This window comes from Neoarius graeffei, chromosome 4 (assembly GCF_027579695.1).
Source record: "Neoarius graeffei isolate fNeoGra1 chromosome 4, fNeoGra1.pri, whole genome shotgun sequence".
NCBI lineage: Eukaryota > Metazoa > Chordata > Actinopteri > Siluriformes > Ariidae > Neoarius > Neoarius graeffei.
Genome location: NC_083572.1, coordinates 3,595,107 through 3,618,914, shown reverse-complemented (window position 1 = coordinate 3,618,914; position 23,808 = coordinate 3,595,107). Strand labels below are relative to the sequence as shown.

The 23,808-nt window shown below is 39.0% G+C and overlaps 1 protein-coding gene across 1 annotated transcript in view; it reads left to right on the top strand.

Annotated features, from left to right (window-relative positions):
- The window catches only part of LOC132884743 (alpha-1,6-mannosylglycoprotein 6-beta-N-acetylglucosaminyltransferase B-like), a 235,072-nt gene that overhangs the window by 158,513 nt on the left and 52,751 nt on the right, over positions 1 to 23,808 (top strand). Inside the window, exon 9 of the mRNA XM_060918644.1 lies at positions 19,498 to 19,629. Within this exon, the coding sequence (XP_060774627.1) occupies positions 19,498 to 19,629 (132 nt within the window). The remainder of the gene's footprint in view (positions 1 to 19,497; positions 19,630 to 23,808) is intronic.

Below are 23,808 nucleotides of genomic sequence, written 5' to 3'. Positions count from 1 at the left end.
GCTAGGTTTAAATTCCTCATCGAGGAGAGACGGACACGAGACACGAGAGGCCAGCGAAGCATTAACCTCGGGGCCATTCATCATGGAGAGTCAAGGAGAGCGATGGAGACCACTCGCAAAAAAAAAAAAACAGATCCAATATGGCTGCTGGGAGAACAGAGCTGGAGAACCTCGTACAGGAGGGAGAGGGCGTTAAAAACACAGAGAGAAGGGAATTTGGCTTTCAGACACACTGAAGCATGTGATTTGTCTGACGAGGCTGAGCTCTGCTTGACGAGCAGTCTGACACCGGAGGAGAGAAAGAGAGAGAGAATAGCTCTCATTCTCTCGAAAATGAACCAGTTCATGCTTGAGGTGCAGCACAGAGTTTTGATTTCAAATCCAAGGCCTGCCATGCGAGCAGGGGGTGCTCACACGTCGCGTGGGTGTGGCCTGCCCAGCATGCTTCTCCGTTCCAATGAGAAAGAGTTGTGTATATTAATATATATCTTCTAAATCCAACTCGTTACATGAAAATTAAACAATGATCATCAGTCATCCGTGCGAAAAATAGATTTTTGATTTGACGTGTTGTCAAACTGTAGCAAAGCTAGCAAGCTAACGGTACTCGTTCCTTAAATTCACCAGATGCACCAATCATCTGTGCTACCCCCGGTTTATTAAACTCTCGCCTGACGCTTTACCACTTTCTCGTATGATCAGAGGGTTCAGATCCCAGAGAGGAGTGAAAGACTGAAAAAAAAACAAGGTTCAAGTGTGAGGAAACACTCAAAGAACAGCTAAACCTGCTGTTCACGCCGATCTGAGACGGTTCCTATTGGGTGTGGTCGAATATTCCAATGAGCAACTTACTCGACAGTTTGGTGTTTAGGATTCCACCGACAACGCATAGTTCAACCTCCGCGTAACAAACACTCAGTTATCGAGTTACACAGGAGATACACTCGCGAGGTTACCTTTCACTCACTAGCTTAATTTTCTCTTGCTAGCTTAGTTTTCACTTCCTAGGGTTAGTTTTCATTTACTTGGTTTAGTTTTTTGTTTGCTAGGTTATTTTTTTCTTGCTAGGTTAGTTCTCATTCGCTAAAGTTAGTTCTCATTCGCTAGGGTTAGTTTTCATTCGCTATGTTTAGTTTTCATTCGCTAGGGTTAGTTTTCATTCGCTAAGGTTAGTTCTCATTCACTAGGGTTAGTTTTCATTTGCTAGGTTTAGTTCTCATTCGCTAGGGTTAGTTTTCATTCGCGAGGGTTAGTTTTCATTCGCGAGGGTTAGTTTTCATTTGCTAGGGTTAGTTTTCATTCACTAGGGTTAGTTTTCACTTGCTAGGTTTAGTTTTCATTCGCTAGGGTTAGTTTTCATTCGCTAGGGTTAGTTTTCATTCGCTAGGGTTAGTTTTCACTTGCTAGGTTTAGTTTTCATTCGCGAGGGTTAGTTTTCATTCGCTAGGGTTAGTTTTCACTTGCTAGGTTTAGTTTTCATTCACTAGGGTTAGTTTTCATTCGCGAGGGTTATTTTTCATTCGCTAGGGTTAGTTTTCATTCGCTAGGGTTAGTTTTCATTCGCTAGGTTTAGTTTTCATTCGCGAGGGTTAGTTTTCATTCGCTAGGTTTAGTTCTCATTCACTAGGGTTAGTTTTCATTCGCTAGGTTTAGTTTTCATTCACGAGGGTTAGTTTTCATTCGCTAGGGTTAGTTTTCACTTGCTAGGTTTAGTTTTCATTCGCTAGGGTTAGTTTTCATTCGCTAGGGTTAGTTTTCACTTGCTAGGTTTAGTTTTCATTCGCGAGGGTTAGTTTTCATTCGCTAGGGTTAGTTTTCATTCGCTAGGGTTAGTTTTTATTCGCTGGGTTTAGTTTTCATTCGCTAGGGTTAGTTTTCATTTGCTAGGGTTAGTTTTCATTCGCGAGGGTTAGTTTTCATTCGCTAGGGTTAGTTTTCATTCGCTAGGGTTAGTTTTTATTCGCTAGGTTTAGTTTTCATTTGCTAGGGTTAGTTTTCACTTGCTAGGTTTATTTTTCATTCGCTAGGGTTAGTTTTCATTTGCTAGGTTTAGTTCTCATTTGCTATGGTTAGTTCTCATTCGCTAGGGTTAGTTTTCATTCGCTAAGGTTAGTTCTCATTCACTAGGGTTAGTTTTCATTTGCTAGGTTTAGTTCTCATTCGCTAGGGTTAGTTTTCATTCGCGAGGGTTAGTTTTCATTTGCTAGGGTTAGTTTTCATTCGCTAGGGTTAGTTTTCACTTGCTAGGTTTAGTTTTCATTCACTAGGGTTAGTTTTCATTTGCTAGGTTTAGTTCTCATTCGCTAGGGTTAGTTTTCATTCGCGAGGGTTAGTTTTCATTTGCTAGGGTTAGTTTTCACTTGCTAGGTTTAGTTTTCATTCGCGAGCGTTAGTTTTCATTCGCTAGGGTTAGTTTTCATTCGCTAGGGTTAGTTTTCATTCGCTAGGGTTAGTTTTCAATCGCTAGGGTTAGTTTTCACTTGCTAGGTTTAGTTTTCATTCGCGAGGGTTAGTTTTCATTCGCTAGGGTTAGTTTTCACTTGCTAGGTTTAGTTTTCATTCACTAGGGTTAGTTTTCATTCGCGAGGGTTATTTTTCATTCGCTAGGGTTAGTTTTCATTCGCTAGGGTGAGTTTTCACTTGCTAGGGTTAGTTTTCATTCGCTAGGGTTAGTTTTCATTCGCTAGGGTTAGTTTTCACTTGCTAGGTTTAGTTTTCATTCGCGAGGGTTAGTTTTCATTCGCTAGGGTTAGTTTTCACTTGCTAGGTTTAGTTTTCATTCACTAGGGTTAGTTTTCATTCGCTAGGGTTAGTTTTCATTTGCTAGGGTTAGTTTTCATTCGCTAGGTTTAGTTTTCATTCGCGAGGGTTAGTTTTCATTCGCTAGGTTTAGTTCTCATTCACTAGGGTTAGTTTTCATTCACTAGGGTTAGTTTTCATTCACTAGGGTTAGTTTTCATTCGCTAGGGTTATTTTTCATTCGCTAGGGTTAGTTTTCATTCGCTAGGGTTAGTTTTCATTCGCTAGGTTTAGTTTTCATTCACTAGGGTTAGTTTTCATTCGCTAGGTTTAGTTTTCATTCACAAGGGTTAGTTTTCATTCGCTAGGGTTAGTTTTCACTTGCTAGGTTTAGTTTTCATTCGCTAGGGTTAGTTTTCATTCGCTAGGGTTAGTTTTCACTTGCTAGGTTTAGTTTTCATTCGCGAGGGTTAGTTTTCATTCGCTAGGGTTAGTTTTTATTCGCTGGGTTTAGTTTTCATTCGCTAGGGTTAGTTTTCATTTGCTAGGGTTAGTTTTCATTCGCGAGGGTTAGTTTTCATTCGCTAGGGTTAGTTTTTATTCGCTAGGTTTAGTTTTCATTTGCTAGGGTTAGTTTTCACTTGCTAGGTTTATTTTTCATTCGCTAGGGTTAGTTTTCATTTGCTAGGTTTAGTTCTCATTTGCTATGGTTAGTTCTCATTCGCTAGGGTTAGTTTTCATTCGCTAAGGTTAGTTCTCATTCACTAGGGTTAGTTTTCATTTGCTAGGTTTAGTTCTCATTCGCTAGGGTTAGTTTTCATTCGCGAGGGTTAGTTTTCATTTGCTAGGGTTAGTTTTCATTCGCTAGGGTTAGTTTTCACTTGCTAGGTTTAGTTTTCATTCACTAGGGTTAGTTTTCATTTGCTAGGTTTAGTTCTCATTCGCTAGGGTTAGTTTTCATTCGCGAGGGTTAGATTTCATTCGCTAGGGTTAGTTTTCATTCGCTAGGGTTAGTTTTCATTCGCTAGGGTTAGTTTTCAATCGCTAGGGTTAGTTTTCACTTGCTAGGTTTAGTTTTCATTCGCGAGGGTTAGTTTTCATTCGCTAGGGTTAGTTTTCACTTGCTAGGTTTAGTTTTCATTCACTAGGGTTAGTTTTCATTCGCGAGGGTTATTTTTCATTCGCTAGGGTTAGTTTTCATTCGCTAGGGTTAGTTTTCACTTGCTAGGGTTAGTTTTCATTCGCTAGGGTTAGTTTTCATTCGCTAGGGTTAGTTTTCACTTGCTAGGTTTAGTTTTCATTCGCGAGGGTTAGTTTTCATTCGCTAGGGTTAGTTTTCACTTGCTAGGTTTAGTTTTCATTCACTAGGGTTAGTTTTCATTCGCTAGGGTTATTTTTCATTCGCTAGGGTTAGTTTTCATTTGCTAGGGTTAGTTTTCATTCGCTAGGTTTAGTTTTCATTCGCGAGGGTTAGTTTTCATTCGCTAGGTTTAGTTCTCATTCACTAGGGTTAGTTTTCATTCACTAGGGTTAGTTTTCATTCACTAGGGTTAGTTTTCATTCGCTAGGGTTATTTTTCATTCGCTAGGGTTAGTTTTCATTCGCTAGGGTTAGTTTTCATTCGCTAGGTTTAGTTTTCATTCACTAGGGTTAGTTTTCATTCGCTAGGTTTAGTTTTCATTCGCGAGGGTTAGTTTTCATTCGCTAGGGTTAGTTTTCATTCGCTAGGGTTAGTTTTTATTCGCTAGGTTTAGTTTTCATTTGCTAGGGTTAGTTTTCACTTGCTAGGTTTATTTTTCATTCACTAGGGTTAGTTTTCATTTGCTAGGTTTAGTTCTCATTTGCTATGGTTAGTTCTCATTCGCTAGGGTTAGTTTTCATTTGCTAGGTTTAGTTCTCATTCGCTAGGGTTAGTTTTCATTCGCGAGGGTTAGTTTTCATTTGCTAGGGTTAGTTTTCATTTGCTAGGGTTAGTTTTCACTTGCTAGGTTTAGTTTTCATTCACTAGGGTTAGTTTTCATTTGCTAGGTTTAGTTCTCATTCGCTAGGGTTAGTTTTCATTCGCGAGGGTTAGTTTTCATTTGCTAGGGTTAGTTTTCACTTGCTAGGTTTAGTTTTCTTTCGCGAGCGTTAGTTTTCATTCGCTAGGGTTAGTTTTCATTCGCTAGGGTTAGTTTTCAATCGCTAGGGTTAGTTTTCACTTGCTAGGTTTTGTTTTCATTCGCGAGGGTTAGTTTTCATTCGCTAGGGTTAGTTTTCACTTGCTAGGTTTAGTTTTCATTCACTAGGGTTAGTTTTCATTCGCGAGGGTTATTTTTCATTCGCTAGGGTTAGTTTTCATTCGCTAGGGTTAGTTTTCATTCGCTAGGGTTAGTTTTCACTTGCTAGGTTTAGTTTTCATTCGCGAGGGTTAGTTTTCATTCGCTAGGGTTAGTTTTCACTTGCTAGGTTTAGTTTTCATTCACTAGGGTTAGTTTTCATTCGCTAGGGTTATTTTTCATTCGCTAGGGTTAGTTTTCATTTGCTAGGGTTAGTTTTCATTCGCTAGGTTTAGTTTTCATTCGCGAGGGTTAGTTTTCATTCGCTAGGTTTAGTTCTCATTCACTAGGGTTAGTTTTCATTCACTAGGGTTAGTTTTCATTCACTAGGGTTAGTTTTCATTCGCTAGGGTTATTTTTCATTCGCTAGGGTTAGTTTTCATTCGCTAGGGTTAGTTTTCATTCGTTAGGTTTAGTTTTCATTCACTAGGGTTAGTTTTCATTCGCTAGGTTTAGTTTTCATTCACGAGGGTTAGTTTTCATTCGCTAGGGTTAGTTTTCACTTTCTAGGTTTAGTTTTCATTCGCTAGGGTTAGTTTTCACTTGCTAGGTTTAGTTTTCATTCGCGAGGTTTAGTTTTCATTCGCTAGGGTTAGTTTTCACTTGCTAGGTTTAGTTTTCATTCGCTAGGGTTAGTTTTCATTCGCTAGGGTTAGTTTTTATTCGCTGGGTTTAGTTTTCATTCGCTAGGGTTAGTTTTCATTTGCTAGGGTTAGTTTTCATTCGCGAGGGTTAGTTTTCATTCGCTAGGGTTAGTTTTTATTCGCTAGGTTTAGTTTTCATTTGCTAGGGTTAGTTTTCACTTGCTAGGTTTATTTTTCATTCGCTAGGGTTAGTTTTCATTTGCTAGGTTTAGTTCTCATTTGCTATGGTTAGTTCTCATTCGCTAGGGTTAGTTTTCATTCGCTAGGGTTAGTTTTCATTCGCGAGGGTTAGTTTTCATTCGCTAGGGTTAGTTTTCACTTGCTAGGTTTAGTTTTCATTCACTAGGGTTAGTTTTCATTCGCGAGGGTTATTTTTCATTCGCTAGGGTTAGTTTTCATTCGCTAGGGTTAGTTTTCATTCGCTAGGTTTAGTTTTCATTCGCGAGGGTTAGTTTTCATTCGCTAGTTTTAGTTCTCATTCACTAGGGTTAGTTTTCATTCGCTAGGTTTAGTTTTCATTCGCTAAGGTTAGTTTTCACTTGCTAGGTTTAGTTTTCATTCGCTAGGGTTAGTTTTCATTCGCTAGGGTTAGTTTTCACTTGCTAGGTTTAGTTTTCATTCGCGAGGGCTAGTTTTCATTCGCTAGGGTTAGTTTTCATTCGCTAGGGTTAGTTTTTATTCGCTGGGTTTAGTTTTCATTCGCTAGGATTAGTTTTCATTTGCTAGGGTTAGTTTTCATTCGCGAGGGTTAGTTTTCATTCGCTAGGGTTAGTTTTCATTCGCTAGGGTTAGTTTTTATTCGCTAGGTTTAGATTTCATTTGCTAGGGTTAGTTTTCAATTGCTAGGTTTATTTTTCATTCGCTAGGGTTAGTTTTCATTTGCTAGGTTTAGTTCTCATTTGCTATGGTTAGTTCTCATTCGCTAGGGTTAGTTTTCATTCGCTAAGGTTAGTTCTCATTCACTAGGGTTAGTTTTCATTTGCTAGGTTTAGTTCTCATTCGCTAGGGTTAGTTTTCATTCGCGAGGGTTAGTTTTCATTTGCTAGGGTTAGTTTTCATTCGCTAGGGTTAGTTTTCACTTGCTAGGTTTAGTTTTCATTCACTAGGGTTAGTTTTCATTTGCTAGGTTTAGTTCTCATTCGCTAGGGTTAGTTTTCATTCGCGAGGGTTAGTTTTCATTTGCTACGGTTAGTTTTCACTTGCTAGGTTTAGTTTTCATTCGCGAGCGTTAGTTTTCATTCGCTAGGGTTAGTTTTCATTCGCTAGGGTTAGTTTTCATTCGCTAGGGTTAGTTTTCAATCGCTAGGGTTAGTTTTCACTTGCTAGGTTTAGTTTTCATTCGCGAGGGTTAGTTTTCATTCGCTAGGGTTAGTTTTCACTTGCTAGGTTTAGTTTTCATTCACTAGGGTTAGTTTTCATTCGCGAGGCTTATTTTTCATTCGCTAGGGTTAGTTTTCATTCGCTAGGGTTAGTTTTCACTTGCTAGGGTTAGTTTTCATTCGCTAGGGTTAGTTTTCATTCGCTAGGGTTAGTTTTCACTTGCTAGGTTTAGTTTTCATTCGCGAGGGTTAGTTTTCATTCGCTAGGGTTAGTTTTCACTTGCTAGGTTTAGTTTTCATTCACTAGGGTTAGTTTTCATTCGCTAGGGTTAGTTTTCATTTGCTAGGGTTAGTTTTCATTCGCTAGGTTTAGTTTTCATTCGCGAGGGTTAGTTTTCATTCGCTAGGTTTAGTTCTCATTCACTAGGGTTAGTTTTCATTCACGAGGGTTAGTTTTCATTCACTAGGGTTAGTTTTCATTCGCTAGGGTTATTTTTCATTCGCTAGGGTTAGTTTTCATTCGCTAGGGTTAGTTTTCATTCGCTAGGTTTAGTTTTCATTCACTAGGGTTAGTTTTCATTCGCTAGGTTTAGTTTTCATTCACGAGGGTTAGTTTTCATTCGCTAGGGTTAGTTTTCACTTGCTAGGTTTAGTTTTCATTCGCTAGGGTTAGTTTTCACTTGCTAGGTTTAGTTTTCATTCGCTAGGGTTAGTTTTCATTCGCTAGGGTTAGTTTTCACTTGCTAGGTTTAGTTTTCATTCGCGAGGGTTAGTTTTCATTCGCTAGGGTTAGTTTTTATTCGCTGGGTTTAGTTTTCATTCGCTAGGGTTAGTTTTCATTTGCTAGGGTTAGTTTTCATTCGCGAGGGTTAGTTTTCATTCGCTAGGGTTAGTTTTTATTCGCTAGGTTTAGTTTTCATTTGCTAGGGTTAGTTTTCACTTGCTAGGTTTATTTTTCATTCGCTAGGGTTAGTTTTCATTTGCTAGGTTTAGTTCTCATTTGCTATGGTTAGTTCTCATTCGCTAGGGTTAGTTTTCATTCGCTAAGGTTAGTTCTCATTCACTAGGGTTAGTTTTCATTTGCTAGGTTTAGTTCTCATTCGCTAGGGTTAGTTTTCATTCGCGAGGGTTAGTTTTCATTTGCTAGGGTTAGTTTTCATTCGCTAGGGTTAGTTTTCACTTGCTAGGTTTAGTTTTCATTCACTAGGGTTAGTTTTCATTTGCTAGGTTTAGTTCTCATTCGCTAGGGTTAGTTTTCATTCGCGAGGGTTAGTTTTCATTTGCTAGGGTTAGTTTTCACTTGCTAGGTTTAGTTTTCATTCGCGAGCGTTAGTTTTCATTCGCTAGGGTTAGTTTTCATTCGCTAGGGTTAGTTTTCATTCGCTAGGGTTAGTTTTCAATCGCTAGGGTTAGTTTTCACTTGCTAGGTTTAGTTTTCATTCGCGAGGGTTAGTTTTCATTCGCTAGGGTTAGTTTTCACTTGCTAGGTTTAGTTTTCATTCGCTAGGGTTAGTTTTCATTCGCGAGGGTTATTTTTCATTCGCTAGGGTTAGTTTTCATTCGCTAGGGTTAGTTTTCACTTTCTAGGGTTAGTTTTCATTCGCTAGGGTTAGTTTTCATTCGCTAGGGTTAGTTTTCACTTGCTAGGTTTAGTTTTCATTCGCGAGGGTTAGTTTTCATTCGCTAGGGTTAGTTTTCACTTGCTAGGTTTAGTTTTCATTCACTAGGGTTAGTTTTCATTCGCAAGGGTTATTTTTCATTCGCTAGGGTTAGTTTTCATTTGCTAGGGTTAGTTTTCATTCGCTAGGTTTAGTTTTCATTCGCGAGGGTTAGTTTTCATTCGCTAGGTTTAGTTCTCATTCACTAGGGTTAGTTTTCATTCACTAGGGTTAGTTTTCACTTGCTAGGTTTAGTTTTCATTCACTAGGGTTAGTTTTCATTCGCAAGGGTTATTTTTCATTCGCTAGGGTTAGTTTTCATTCGCTAGGTTTAGTTTTCATTCGCGAGGGTTAGTTTTCATTCGCTAGGTTTAGTTCTCATTCACTAGGTTTAGATTTCATTTGCTAGGGTTAGTTTTCAATTGCTAGGTTTATTTTTCATTCGCTAGGGTTAGTTTTCATTTGCTAGGTTTAGTTCTCATTTGCTATGGTTAGTTCTCATTCGCTAGGGTTAGTTTTCATTCGCTAAGGTTAGTTCTCATTCACTAGGGTTAGTTTTCATTTGCTAGGTTTAGTTCTCATTCGCTAGGGTTAGTTTTCATTCGCGAGGGTTAGTTTTCATTTGCTAGGGTTAGTTTTCATTCGCTAGGGTTAGTTTTCACTTGCTAGGTTTAGTTTTCATTCACTAGGGTTAGTTTTCATTTGCTAGGTTTAGTTCTCATTCGCTAGGGTTAGTTTTCATTCGCGAGGGTTAGTTTTCATTTGCTACGGTTAGTTTTCACTTGCTAGGTTTAGTTTTCATTCGCGAGCGTTAGTTTTCATTCGCTAGGGTTAGTTTTCATTCGCTAGGGTTAGTTTTCATTCGCTAGGGTTAGTTTTCAATCGCTAGGGTTAGTTTTCACTTGCTAGGTTTAGTTTTCATTCACTAGGGTTAGTTTTCATTCGCGAGGGTTATTTTTCATTCGCTAGGGTTAGTTTTCATTCGCTAGGGTTAGTTTTCACTTGCTAGGGTTAGTTTTCATTCGCTAGGGTTAGTTTTCATTCGCTAGGGTTAGTTTTCACTTGCTAGGTTTAGTTTTCATTCGCGAGGGTTAGTTTTCATTCGCTAGGGTTAGTTTTCACTTGCTAGGTTTAGTTTTCATTCACTAGGGTTAGTTTTCATTCGCTAGGGTTAGTTTTCATTTGCTAGGGTTAGTTTTCATTCGCTAGGTTTAGTTTTCATTCGCGAGGGTTAGTTTTCATTCGCTAGGTTTAGTTCTCATTCACTAGGGTTAGTTTTCATTCACGAGGGTTAGTTTTCATTCACTAGGGTTAGTTTTCATTCGCTAGGGTTATTTTTCATTCGCTAGGGTTAGTTTTCATTCGCTAGGGTTAGTTTTCATTCGCTAGGTTTAGTTTTCATTCACTAGGGTTAGTTTTCATTCGCTAGGTTTAGTTTTCATTCACGAGGGTTAGTTTTCATTCGCTAGGGTTAGTTTTCACTTGCTAGGTTTAGTTTTCATTCGCTAGGGTTAGTTTTCACTTGCTAGGTTTAGTTTTCATTCGCTAGGGTTAGTTTTCATTCGCTAGGGTTAGTTTTCACTTGCTAGGTTTAGTTTTCATTCGCGAGGGTTAGTTTTCATTCGCTAGGGTTAGTTTTTATTCGCTGGGTTTAGTTTTCATTCGCTAGGGTTAGTTTTCATTTGCTAGGGTTAGTTTTCATTCGCGAGGGTTAGTTTTCATTCGCTAGGGTTAGTTTTTATTCGCTAGGTTTAGTTTTCATTTGCTAGGGTTAGTTTTCACTTGCTAGGTTTATTTTTCATTCGCTAGGGTTAGTTTTCATTTGCTAGGTTTAGTTCTCATTTGCTATGGTTAGTTCTCATTCGCTAGGGTTAGTTTTCATTCGCTAAGGTTAGTTCTCATTCACTAGGGTTAGTTTTCATTTGCTAGGTTTAGTTCTCATTCGCTAGGGTTAGTTTTCATTCGCGAGGGTTAGTTTTCATTTGCTAGGGTTAGTTTTCATTCGCTAGGGTTAGTTTTCACTTGCTAGGTTTAGTTTTCATTCACTAGGGTTAGTTTTCATTTGCTAGGTTTAGTTCTCATTCGCTAGGGTTAGTTTTCATTCGCGAGGGTTAGTTTTCATTTGCTAGGGTTAGTTTTCACTTGCTAGGTTTAGTTTTCATTCGCGAGCGTTAGTTTTCACTTGCTAGGTTTATTTTTCATTCGCTAGGGTTAGTTTTCATTTGCTAGGTTTAGTTCTCATTTGCTATGGTTAGTTCTCATTCGCTAGGGTTAGTTTTCATTCGCTAAGGTTAGTTCTCATTCACTAGGGTTAGTTTTCATTTGCTAGGTTTAGTTCTCATTCGCTAGGGTTAGTTTTCATTCGCGAGGGTTAGTTTTCATTTGCTAGGGTTAGTTTTCATTCGCTAGGGTTAGTTTTCACTTGCTAGGTTTAGTTTTCATTCACTAGGGTTAGTTTTCATTTGCTAGGTTTAGTTCTCATTCGCTAGGGTTAGTTTTCATTCGCGAGGGTTAGTTTTCATTTGCTAGGGTTAGTTTTCACTTGCTAGGTTTAGTTTTCATTCGCGAGCGTTAGTTTTCATTCGCTAGGGTTAGTTTTCATTCGCTAGGGTTAGTTTTCATTCGCTAGGGTTAGTTTTCAATCGCTAGGGTTAGTTTTCACTTGCTAGGTTTAGTTTTCATTCGCGAGGGTTAGTTTTCATTCGCTAGGGTTAGTTTTCACTTGCTAGGTTTAGTTTTCATTCGCTAGGGTTAGTTTTCATTCGCGAGGGTTATTTTTCATTCGCTAGGGTTAGTTTTCATTCGCTAGGGTTAGTTTTCACTTGCTAGGGTTAGTTTTCATTCGCTAGGGTTAGTTTTCATTCGCTAGGGTTAGTTTTCACTTGCTAGGTTTAGTTTTCATTCGCGAGGGTTAGTTTTCATTCGCTAGGGTTAGTTTTCACTTGCTAGGTTTAGTTTTCATTCACTAGGGTTAGTTTTCATTCGCAAGGGTTATTTTTCATTCGCTAGGGTTAGTTTTCATTTGCTAGGGTTAGTTTTCATTCGCTAGGTTTAGTTTTCATTCGCGAGGGTTAGTTTTCATTCGCTAGGTTTAGTTCTCATTCACTAGGGTTAGTTTTCATTCACTAGGGTTAGTTTTCATTCACTAGGGTTAGTTTTCATTCGCTAGGGTTATTTTTCATTCGCTAGGGTTAGTTTTCATTCGCTAGGTTTAGTTTTCATTCACTAGGGTTAGTTTTCATTCGCTAGGTTTAGTTTTCATTCACGAGGGTTAGTTTTCATTCGCTAGGGTTAGTTTTCACTTGCTAGGTTTAGTTTTCATTCGCTAGGGTTAGTTTTCACTTGCTAGGTTTAGTTTTCATTCGCGAGGGTTAGTTTTCATTCGCTAGGGTTAGTTTTCACTTGCTAGGTTTAGTTTTCATTCGCTAGGGTTAGTTTTCATTCGCTAGGGTTAGTTTTCACTTGCTAGGTTTAGTTTTCATTCGCGAGGGTTAGTTTTCATTCGCTAGGGTTAGTTTTTATTCGCTGGGTTTAGTTTTCATTCGCTAGGGTTAGTTTTCATTTGCTAGGGTTAGTTTTCATTCGCGAGGGTTAGTTTTCATTCGCTAGGGTTAGTTTTCATTCGCTAGGGTTAGTTTTCACTTGCTAGGTTTAGTTTTCATTTGCGAGGGTTAGTTTTCATTCGCTAGGGTTAGTTTTCATTCGCTAGGGTTAGTTTTTATTCGCTAGGGTTAGTTTTCATTCACTAGGGTTAGTTTTCACTTGCTAGGTTTAGTTTTCATTCGCTAGGGTTAGTTTTCACTTGCTAGGTTTATTTTTCATTTGCTTGGGTTAGTTTTCACTTGCTAGGTTTAGTTTTTATTCGCTAGGGTTAGTTTTCACTTGCTAGGTTTAGTTTTCATTCGCTAGGGTTAGTTTTCACTTGCTAGGTTTAGTTTTCATTCGCTTGGGTTAGTTTTCACTTGCTAGGTTTAGTTTTCATTCGCTAGGTTTAGTTTTCATTCGCTAGGTTTAGTTTTCATTCGCTTGGGTTAGTTTTCACTTGCTAGGGTTAGTTTTCACTTGCTAGGTTTAGTTTTCATTCACTAGGGTTAGTTTTCATTTGCTAGGTTTAGTTTTGATTCGCTTGGGTTAGTTTTCATTTGCTAGGTTGAGTTTTCATTCGCTAGGGTTAGTTTTCACTCGCTAGGGTTAGTTTTCATTTGCTAGGTTGAGTTTTCATTCGCTAGGGTTAGTTTTCACTCGCTAGGGTTAGTTTTCATTTGCTAGGTTTAGTTTTCATTTGCTATGTTTAGTTTTCATTCGCTAGGGTTAGTTTTCATTTGCTAGGTTGAGTTTTCATTCGCTAGGTTTAGTTTTCACTTGCTAGGTTTAGTTTTCATTCGCTAGGGTTAGTTTTCACTTGCTAGGTTTTGTTTTCATTCGCTTGGGTTAGTTTTCATTTGCTAGGTTTAGTTTTCATTTGCTAGGTTTATTTTTTATTTGCTTGGTTTAGTTTTCATTTGCTAGGTCGAGTTTTCATTCGCTAGGTTTAGTTTTCACTTGCTAGGTTTAGTTTTCATTCGCTAGGGTTAGTTTTCATTTGCTAGGTTTAGTTTTCATTCGCTAGGGTTAGTTTTCACTTGCTAGGTTTAGTTTTCATTCGCTAGGGTTAGTTTTCCCTTGCTAGGTTTAGTTTTCATTCGCTAGGTTTAGTTTTCACTTGCTAGGTTTAGTTTTCATTCGCTTGGGTTAGTTTTCACTTGCTAGGTTTAGTTTTCATTCGCTTGGGTTAGTTTTCATTTGCTAGGTTGAGTTTTCATTCGCTAGGGTTAGTTTTCACTTGCTAGGTTTAGTTTTCATTCGCTAGGGTTAGTTTTCATTCGCTAGGGTTAGTTTTCACTTGCTAGGTTTAGTTTTCATTCGCTTGGGTTAGTTTTCACTTGCTAGGTTTAGTTTTCATTCGCTTGGGTTAGTTTTCACTTGCTAGGGTTAGTTTTCACTTGCTAGGTTTAGTTTTCATTCGCTAGGGTTAGTTTTCATTCGCTAGGGTTAGTTTTCACTTGCTAGGTTTAGTTTTCATTTGCTTGGGTTAGTTTTCACTTGCTAGGTTTAGTTTTCATTCGCTTGGGTTAGTTTTCACTTGCTAGGTTTAATTTTCACTCGCTAGGTTTAGTTTTCATTCGCTAGGTTTAGTTTTCATTCGCTAGGTTTAGTTTTCACTCGCTAGGTTTAGTTTTCATTTGCTTGGGTTAGTTTTCACTTGCTAGGTTTAGTTTTCATTCGCTAGGTTTAGTTTTCACTTGCTAGGTTTAGTTTTCATTTGCTTGGGTTAGTTTTCACTTGCTAGGTTTAGTTTTCCCTTGCTAGGTTTAGTTTTCATTCGCTAGGGTTAGTTTTCATTTGCTAGGTTTAGTTTTCATTCGCTAGGGTTAGTTTTCACTTGCTAGGTTTAGTTTTCATTCGCAAGGTTTAGTTTTCCCTTGCTAGGTTTAGTTTTCATTCGCTAGGTTTAGTTTTCACTTGCTATGTTTAGTTTTCATTTGCTTGGGTTAGTTTTCACTTGCTAGGTTTAGTTTTGATTCGCTTGGGTTAGTTTTCATTTGCTAGGTTGAGTTTTCATTCGCTAGGGTTAGTTTTCACTTGCTAGGTTTAGTTTTCATTCGCTAGGGTTAGTTTTCATTCTCTAGGGTTAGTTTTCACTTGCTAGGTTTAGTTTTCATTCGCTAGGGTTAGTTTTCATTCGCTAGGGTTAGTTTTCACTTGCTAGGTTTAGTTTTCATTTGCTTGGGTTAGTTTTCACTTGCTAGGTTTAGTTTTCATTCGCTTGGGTTAGTTTTCACTTGCTAGGTTTAGTTTTCACTCGCTAGGTTTAGTTTTCATTCGCTAGGTTTAGTTTTCATTCGCTAGGTTTAGTTTTCACTCGCTAGGTTTAGTTTTCATTTGCTTGGGTTAGTTTTCACTTGCTAGGTTTAGTTTTCATTCGCTTGGGTTAGTTTTCACTTGCTAGGTTTAGTTTTCATTCGCTAGGTTTAGTTTTCACTTGCTAGGTTTAGTTTTCATTTGCTTGGGTTAGTTTTCACTTGCTAGGTTTAGTTTTCACTTGCTAGGTTTAGTTTTCATTCGCTAGGGTTAGTTTTCATTTGCTAGGTTTAGTTTTCATTCGCTAGGGTTAGTTTTCACTTGCTAGGTTTAGTTTTCATTCGCAAGGTTTAGTTTTCCCTTGCTAGGTTTAGTTTTCATTCGCTAGGTTTAGTTTTCACTTGCTAGGTTTAGTTTTCATTTTCTTGGGTTAGTTTTCACTTGCTAGGTTTAGTTTTGATTCGCTTGGGTTAGTTTTCATTTGCTAGGTTGAGTTTTCATTCGCTAGGGTTAGTTTTCACTTGCTAGGTTTAGTTTTCATTCGCTAGGGTTAGTTTTCATTCGCTAGGGTTAGTTTTCACTTGCTAGGTTTATTTTTCATTCGCTTGGGTTAGTTTTCACTTGCTAGGTTTAGTTTTCATTCGCTTGGGTTAGTTTTCATTTGCTAGGTTGAGTTTTCATTCGCTAGGGTTAGTTTTCACTTGCTAGGTTTAGTTTTCATTCGCTAGGGTTAGTTTTCATTCGCTAGGGTTAGTTTTCACTTGCTAGGTTTAGTTTTCATTCGCTTGGGTTAGTTTTCACTTGCTAGGTTTAGTTTTCATTCGCTAGGGTTAGTTTTCATTTGCTAGGTTTAGTTTTCATTCGCTAGGGTTAGTTTTCCCTTGCTAGGTTTAGTTTTCATTCGCTAGGGTTAGTTTTCCCTTGCTAGGTTTAGTTTTCATTCGCTAGGTTTAGTTTTCACTTGCTAGGTTTAGTTTTCATTTGCTTGGGTTAGTTTTCACTTGCTAGGTTTAGTTTTGATTCGCTTGGGTTAGTTTTCACTTGCTAGGTTTAGTTTTCATTCGCTAGGGTTAGTTTTCATTCGCTTGGGTTAGTTTTCACTTGCTAGGTTTAGTTTTCATTCGCTTGGGTTAGTTTTCATTTGCTAGGTTGAGTTTTCATTCGCTAGGGTTAGTTTTCACTTGCTAGGTTTAGTTTTCATTCGCTAGGGTTAGTTTTCATTCGCTAGGGTTAGTTTTAACTTGCTAGGTTTAGTTTTCATTCGCTTGGGTTAGTTTTCACTTGCTAGGTTTAGTATTCATTCACTCAGGTTAGTTTTCACTTGCTATGTTTAGTTTTCACTCGCTAGGTTTAGTTTTCATTCGCTAGGTTTAGTTTTCATTCGTTAAGGTTAGTTTTCATTCGCGAGGGTTAGTTTTCACTTGCTAGGTTTAGTTTTCATTCACTATGTTTAGTTTTCATTCGCTCGGGTTCGTTTTTGTTTGCTAGGTTAGTTTTCATTCATTGGGGTTAGTTTTTGTTTACTCAGTTTTCATTCATCAGGTTAATTTTCACTGTATCATCACTGTGAAGGCCACAGGAAAACAAAAATGTATCTTAAATCAGTTAAGGAAAAGTAATAAATGGATGTTTTGCTAAAGACCTTAATCTTAGTATTAGAGTTTTAATTAATTGGCTAAGAAGATCCTAGAGAAGTGTTCCTCAGGGTTTCTGTAGAACGTTGTTTTTTAAAAGAGGTTCTACTAACTTCATGAAGGAAAAACCTTCAGTTGTTCTACATTTATTCTGTCATGGTTTTTACAAAAGGGACCTTAAAGGCATGAGATGGAACCTTCTTGAAGAGTGTAGAGCTAATTTATGTCTGATTAACATCTCCACTACTTTAGACTTGTTCATGTGACTGAGATTAGATTCTCTATTTAAAATCATGCTCCGTGAAAGTTCACCACAGACATTAACACGGCTCACATCTAGCAACCTCCAGGATTCTTCTTCAGTTGGTCCATCTGTTAGACAACAGGCCTCTATTGAGAACTGTACAGCAGAGCACATTTTCACTAAAGGCTCCAGGAGTCTCAGGAGCTGGACCTGTGGACTTCTGCCAAAGAGGCTGGAACATCCCATCATTAAATCTCACCAAGAACCTTCCGGCGCTCCACAGGAAGTTCTGATCCACTCCACAGAATGCATCTTGCTGTCAAAAGCTTATGTTTCTTAAAACTATTTTTTCTTTTGTGTTAGAAACTGCTGTACTGAAGGATGAATCCAGCCAATCAGATTGCAGTGTACAAAAGATATCAGACACTGCAGCTGAGATTTGGCTCTATGTAGAAATTTTCTAAGAAATCCATCAAAAGAACCACTGAGGAACATATTTCTTTTAATGATGTTGAGAAAGTTTTCACCGAGGGGAAAACGAATGAGGCGAGTTTTATTGATTTATTGATTCGGTTGTGGTGTGTGTTTGTGTAGCGGTGTTGCTGCAGGCACTTGCACACTTGGTCAGTTTGCAGGACTGATTTGCTGTGTGTGTGTGTGTGTGTGTGTGTATTGACTGGACCACATGCCACCCAGACGGACTGCAAACACCCAAAAACTCATTACATCTTGATCCACTCATCTGCGCAGTGACTCCAAGTCATTTGGAAACGTTCCCCGTGAGTCATCACTGACATCAATGACTTTCACAGAGAGCCGTCATTGGTGCCATGTTGGACTCTGTCATCAATGACGACTAGGGTGCATCAGTTGCCCTCACTTTCATAAAATCTGATGCATTTTTGTTTGGGTGTTCCTTTTCATCAATAAAGACATCCTGTAAAATTTTTTGACCATATTCAAAAGTCTAATGGTGGCACCATGAGGTTCATTTTTTGCCAAAAACGCTTATTTTATGTTTTCGCGTAAGGTTTGAATCACAATGTTGGACTCCATTTATTGATTTCTTGTGACCCAGAGATCATGTTAAGAACCTTTGCAAGGGATTGAGAAGCATTAATGTGATTCATAATACATTTGTATTGTTTAAAAGTAGCTGAACAATGATTCAATGAACAGCTAAAACTCAAACTGTGCTTGATAATATATTTAGAATATGGACTAAAAATGTGTATCTAAGATATTTGGTATACTCTATAAGGTGCCATAATGTTTCATGAAAAGTGATCGAAATTTTGTCATAAAAGTCATAAAATAGCTAGCCTGGGCCCGCCCATCCTAAGCGTGACGCAACACGAGGGCCTGTTGCGAGCTTAGTCTGGCCAGGCAAGCTATCTACAGCTCTTCCAAGCTCCCGAAAAATCGGGAACCAATCAACTTTGAGCATCTCCAACGGCCCTGGGTAGAGGCGTGTTCAAGGCAGTGACGTAGTAGAACTGCGACCGGAAGCCATAGATTGTTTACAGAATCTATGCCGGAAGCGCTTCATTCACGAATGCTGTATTGAAAGCATTCAACGGGACGTTCTCATTGAAAACGGAGCAAAGAGCAGCCCTGGAGGTATTTATTGAAAGGAAGGACGTTTTCGCCTTGCTCCCGACCGGCTTCGGTAAGAGTTTAATCTACCAGTTAGCCCCGTCGTGTCACATACGTCAGAGGAAAGAGTGATGTGATTGGTTTAAGCTTCGTCACAGCCTTTTCTGGCTTCGACCAGTAGCAAACTGAGGCATTTCAGGGAGGCGGGTCAACCACGGGCTCTGGGAAACGGTTGGGCTTAATATCTTGGCCAGACCAATAGCTCATAGAGCTTTGCAGTTGCGTTAGCCAGACTATAAAATAGCAGCTTTTTCCATAACTTTGAGCTCCTGGTGCCACCATTAAACTTTTGAATTTGGTCAAAATATTTCACCCAGTGTGTTTTCTTACCAAAAGGAACATAAAAACAAAAATGCATCATGATCGGAGGAACTTTTCATTTTTAGGGGGCAACTGATGCACCCTAATGACGACATGTGATCAGTCCAAGGCTGTTTGTCCTTAACCCTAAACCGGTGTCCACGATGAGGAACTACCTCGCCTTGCAGATGTTCCACAATGTTAAGTGTAACTCTAAATAGTTAAAAAGTACTGCGGATTTCTGTATAAGGAATAAACTGCTTCAGGACACGCTGCCATGGCAAAATAATCAACTTTAGTGTGGTGCAGTAACCCAGCTTTATCACACTCATGATTAGTTTCCTACAACAGCATGTCCTGATGTGTTTTATTCCTCTTATGCCACAGGAATTTGCAAAGTATTTTTATTTTTCTTGATCGACTGATTGACATTTTTTTTTTGAGACTCTTTCATTTCTTGGAGCACAAAAAAAAAGCCGACAGCTGATGAAAGCCTTCATCAAACAGGACGACCGAGAGACGGGTGCGTAACGAGATTAGCAGGACATTCCAGAAAGAAGAAGAAGACTCGTGTTTGATAATAAATTCCCACCAACCTTCAGAAGCTCAGGTTGCTCTTGAGGCTTTCCGGCTGTTTCAAAGCCTTTCCTTCTCTTTCTCATTTCCTGTGCAGCTTGTGTGTGTGTGTGTGTTGTGTAAATCAGCTAAAAAAAAGAACAACGCTACTTTTTAATCACGCTTAAATGACCCACTTGGAATTGGGACTGAAAGCAGAACAAAACGTGAAGCTTTATTTGCTTGGCTTAGAATGATAATCACGTTAGCAGGATGCTATTCTGGTCCTTTTTCCAGAATGTTAAAATGTTAAAGAAGAAGGGAATCGAAATCCAGGGCAAAAAAAAAAGGTTAGGATTAATACACAGTCGGTGTTATGATGCGGTTGGAATAGAATCCACACATATAAATGATAAATAAGTCTCAGTCCAGAACACGGTTTATGCTGAGCGATCACCGAACGAGTCCCTGTGAACGAGACCCTGTTACCATGGAAACGATACCGTGTTACATTAGAACGAGCGCATCGATATGAACCTGCGCTGCTGTTATAACCAGCACTGTTTCTGTGTGTTTCTGATTGCGGCAGGTTCCTCGGCGTGCCGCCTGGGAGAGGAAGTTGCCCACTTACAGGACCTTTGCCCTTTGACCTGATCTACACAGACTACCATGGCTTACAGCAGATGAAGCAGCACATGGGGCTGTCCTTAAAGAAACACAAGTCAGTGTGACACTCGTTCTTCTCTTCTCTTCATCTTCTCGTCTCTTCCCTCACTCTCTGACTCACTTTCTTTCAAAGCGGTCTCAGTTACACAAGACGGCGATTATCCTGAATCGCTTTAATTGGAGCTGCGCTCAATTTTTTTTTCTTTCTCTGTCTTTCTTTCTTACACACACACACACACACACACACACACACACTTCATGCTCTTTCTACTTCCTATTTCACTCTCCCCTGAGGCAGCCCTCTAATCTTGTCAAACCACAGTGACACAGGAACACACCACAAACTGTAATCTGTGTGTGTGTGTGTGTGTGTGTGTGTGTGTGTGTGTGTGTGTGAGATGATCAGCAGATTGCTGTTGTTCTGTTGTCAGGTTTGTGGTGGAAATAATGCTTATTGATCCAGTAGCTGCAGAGTCTCTCTCTCTCTCTCTCTCTCTCTCTCTCACACACACTAGCATACAAAGTGCGATCGATTAGAAGATCTCGAAGTGCTATCTGAGTGCTACAGATCACATTCAGAGCCAGTGACCTTGTCCAAGGTCGTCATGATACAATTCAGCAGGATTCATGTTTGATCCTCGCCCACACGCCCCAAACTGACGAGTCACACCCTTTAGCGCCGGCAGGTCATTAATCAGGCTGTAGAATGCGCTCGGCTTTCCTTCCAGGACTTTTATGACCCTCTATAATCACCATCTCCACTTCATTAATAATACATTAGCCAAAGGTCGAGACGCTGCCGCTGCGTACAAGTCAATATCCACACACACACACACACACACACACACACAATTCAATCTCTATGCTTTAACATCTGCTGTCAGTTCATATTACCAAAGCACAGTCATGTATTTATTTGTTTGTTTTTGGCCTGTAATTTTGAAAAGGTGAAAATCTTTACGGGCGATTCTTCAGCCGAGAGTCCAAAACGGTGACATGATGAAGATTTCCTTAACTTATCGGCGCAGTGGTATCGCTAAAGTAAGGAATCAAAGACAAAATGGACTGAAAACCATCTTTAAAAATATATATATATTTAAATATCACCCCAGTGATCGTAACGTCACTTCAGAGGCATCTCGGTTTGAATTTTAAGAAATGAAAGTTCAAAGGTTTTTTCGTTTTTTTTTTCTGATGTAATTCCATGACTGACTTTTTTTTTTCCTCAGAGAAGATTTTGCGTTCAGAGTTAAACATAACGATTTTTTCTGCTTTTTTAGGATCAAAAGACTCCATACAGTGTGACATTTTTATTTAATACCATTATCTTGAGAACTGCAATGAAAAATGTTACCACGTTGTGCTGTGAATGTGATTCCGTTACCGAAGAGCTACCCAAATAATCAAATTAACTAGTGAACTCGAGCATGATGTTATATCAGAAATTTGGCAAAAGAGAAATTTTGACGTTTTTCCTTTCTTGGCATATAACCATTCACCCAATTCACGATTGGATTCGATTCAGTTCATGATATTGGTCATTTTCCTATTATTTATCAACTTAAAGCGAGACGGCCTTTCGATTTCATAAAATCAGTGAAATTTAGTTCCCTTTGAAATGTGGTGATTGTGATATCTGTTTATTTCTATAATATCTCACAAAATATCAGGCCATTCTGTTCTGTGGCTGGGAAGTTATTTAATTTGAGGAGATTAAAGCAAATAATGTGCATGAAATCGCTCGCTTGGCGCAGTCAAGCAGACAGAGGAAGTCCGTGTGCGCATGCGCAGGTTTACCTTCTTCTTCTTCTTTTGGGTTTTACGGCAGCTGGCATCCACAGTGTCGCATTACTGCCATCTACAGGTTTCCCTTTGAGCGTGCACTGACAGTTCCATCATTCTGTCGCTAAACGAACAGCTGATCACACCGAGGTGCTCGCTGAGCGCCCATATTTATTAGTTTGGTCCTGCGTTTCCTTTCCTTCGTATAGAACATAACGTCTTTTCTTCTCGCTTTCTTTCCGTTACTGTAGTCGCTCTTTCACGTTTCATTCGCACACTCACGTCCTCCATTTTTCTCTCCTGTTTCAAATTTGTATTCCACAATGCCTTGCGTGAACGGGGAAAGCCCACCACGTGATGGATGATGTAGTATCTCAAATCGGGTCATGATGAAGCAGGAAAAAATAGCGGAGAATTTAGAGCCACTTGGAGATGAATTCATTAATTGTTCCTTTGAAAAAAAAACTAATACAATTGGAAGTCTGTGATTCAAATTCAGTAGCTTTCGGTCCCTAAACAAAAATAATTAGGTGTCGGGAAAATTATTTTCTTTTTATGACCTACACTTGAAAAATCTGAAAGACAGTCTGGCTTTAAATATTCCCTTTTTTTTTTTTTAAGTTTCACTTTCTTTAATAACCAACAATAATTATTTATCCACATTTGTAAAGATATATAATCGCCTATTAACTAAAATATTCCTTTTCTTAATAAACTTTTATGAACATTTGTTCTGCCTCCACTTGCTTCTCTTTTCTTTATCTTTCAACAGTCTGTAAAAAAGAGAGAGAGCTCTGATTTCTTACTAAATATATTTGTACACAATCACACAGCAGCTTTCACATATTAGATATGTTTATTTTGTGTGTTTTTGCAGCATTAGAGCTGTGTTACTTCCACATGCGATGAAGTCATGTGTATTCCTGCTTCTGTACATAATAATGGGCACCTTCTGCTGTCTAAACAACACAATTACAGCCAAGAAACACTAACAGCGTGATGATAATCACCAATAATTTTTCAATAATCATCAATCAAATTTCAATCAATTTACAAAAATCGCTACTCCTTCTCGATCAAACCCGCATACAATGTTCCCGAGTTGGGTGTGGGTAAAATTTGTCAAGACAGTGGCACCAACTGTCATATTTACGATTTTATGGGCATCTGAAATTTTTGGGTGACTCATCATATGAAACGCTACTCTTCATAAACTGCTGGGACGTTTTCACTGAAACTCACCCAGAAGACTCTAAAGACATATTCCAACAAGAATTGTTCATCAGGTGGCGCCACCTGCCATGGATGAGACTACAGTGGGGTCATATGTGATTTTCCTCCCACAGGATTGATCAGATTTCAAACTCGCACATAACAACAGTAGCCGGTATGAGGTACAGCCTTATTGAGGCTATTTTTTAAAATTATTACATCAATTCAAATCGTCATAACTTTGTATCGCAATTTATCATCGCACAATCTATTGTTACCTGCCTATTCCTTTCTCCAGGCTCAGCTAAACCGGACAGTGAAAGACTGTAAAGACATCATGGTTGATCCTGTGCCCATTGTAACCTCAGGTTCCTGTTCTTGGCTGATCAGAGTGGAACCTGATTTGAGCTTCTGCTCTTGTAGCTCGTCCATCTTAAGCTTCAACGTGCTGTTAGATGTTTTTCTGCTCATCACAGTTGTAAAGAGTGGTTAATCAAGTCACTTTCACCTTCCTGTCTCCTCAAACCAGTCTGGATGTCCTTCTCTAAGCTCTTGTATCAACAAGGCCTTTCCAACACTAAATGTTTTTTGTTTTCCGCACCGTTCCGTGTAACCTCTAGAGACTGCTGTGTGTCTCATCTCATCTCATTATCTGTAGCCGCTTTATCCTGTTCTACAGGGTCGCAGGCAAGCTGGATCCTATCCCAGCTGACTACGGGCGAAAGGCGGGGTACACCCTGGACAAGTCGCCAGGTCACTGCTGTGTGTATAGAAGAGAAAAAGAAAATCTAAGCCGTTTTTGAAAATGTTTGATATAAACAAGCTCTTGAGCCGTTTCTGCATCACTGCACTGCTGATGCATGATTGGTTGATTATAGCAAATATAAGGATACAAATACAAGGACTTCTAGTTTGTATCGTGGCAGTCGTGATGTGCAGAACAGTCAGACTGCATGTGATTGAATTTTGCCTCCAAGATGGTTGCTGTCCCACTTCTTTTTAAATCAGGTCTTTGCATCGAGAGCCTTTGTTTTGATGGCTCTCACTGATGAATAGCTGAGCTCTTTATATCAAGGTGATTTCAGAGAGCCATATTGATGTGCGCTCCACGTTATTGTACACTCTTCTGTCACAGCACTGACTTCCACTGAATAAAAGTGTACACGATGCATGAATAGAAAAGGCCGATCACTCCTGAGCTTCTTCGTTTCTCACCTGTCATTCCAGCTTTAGATTATAG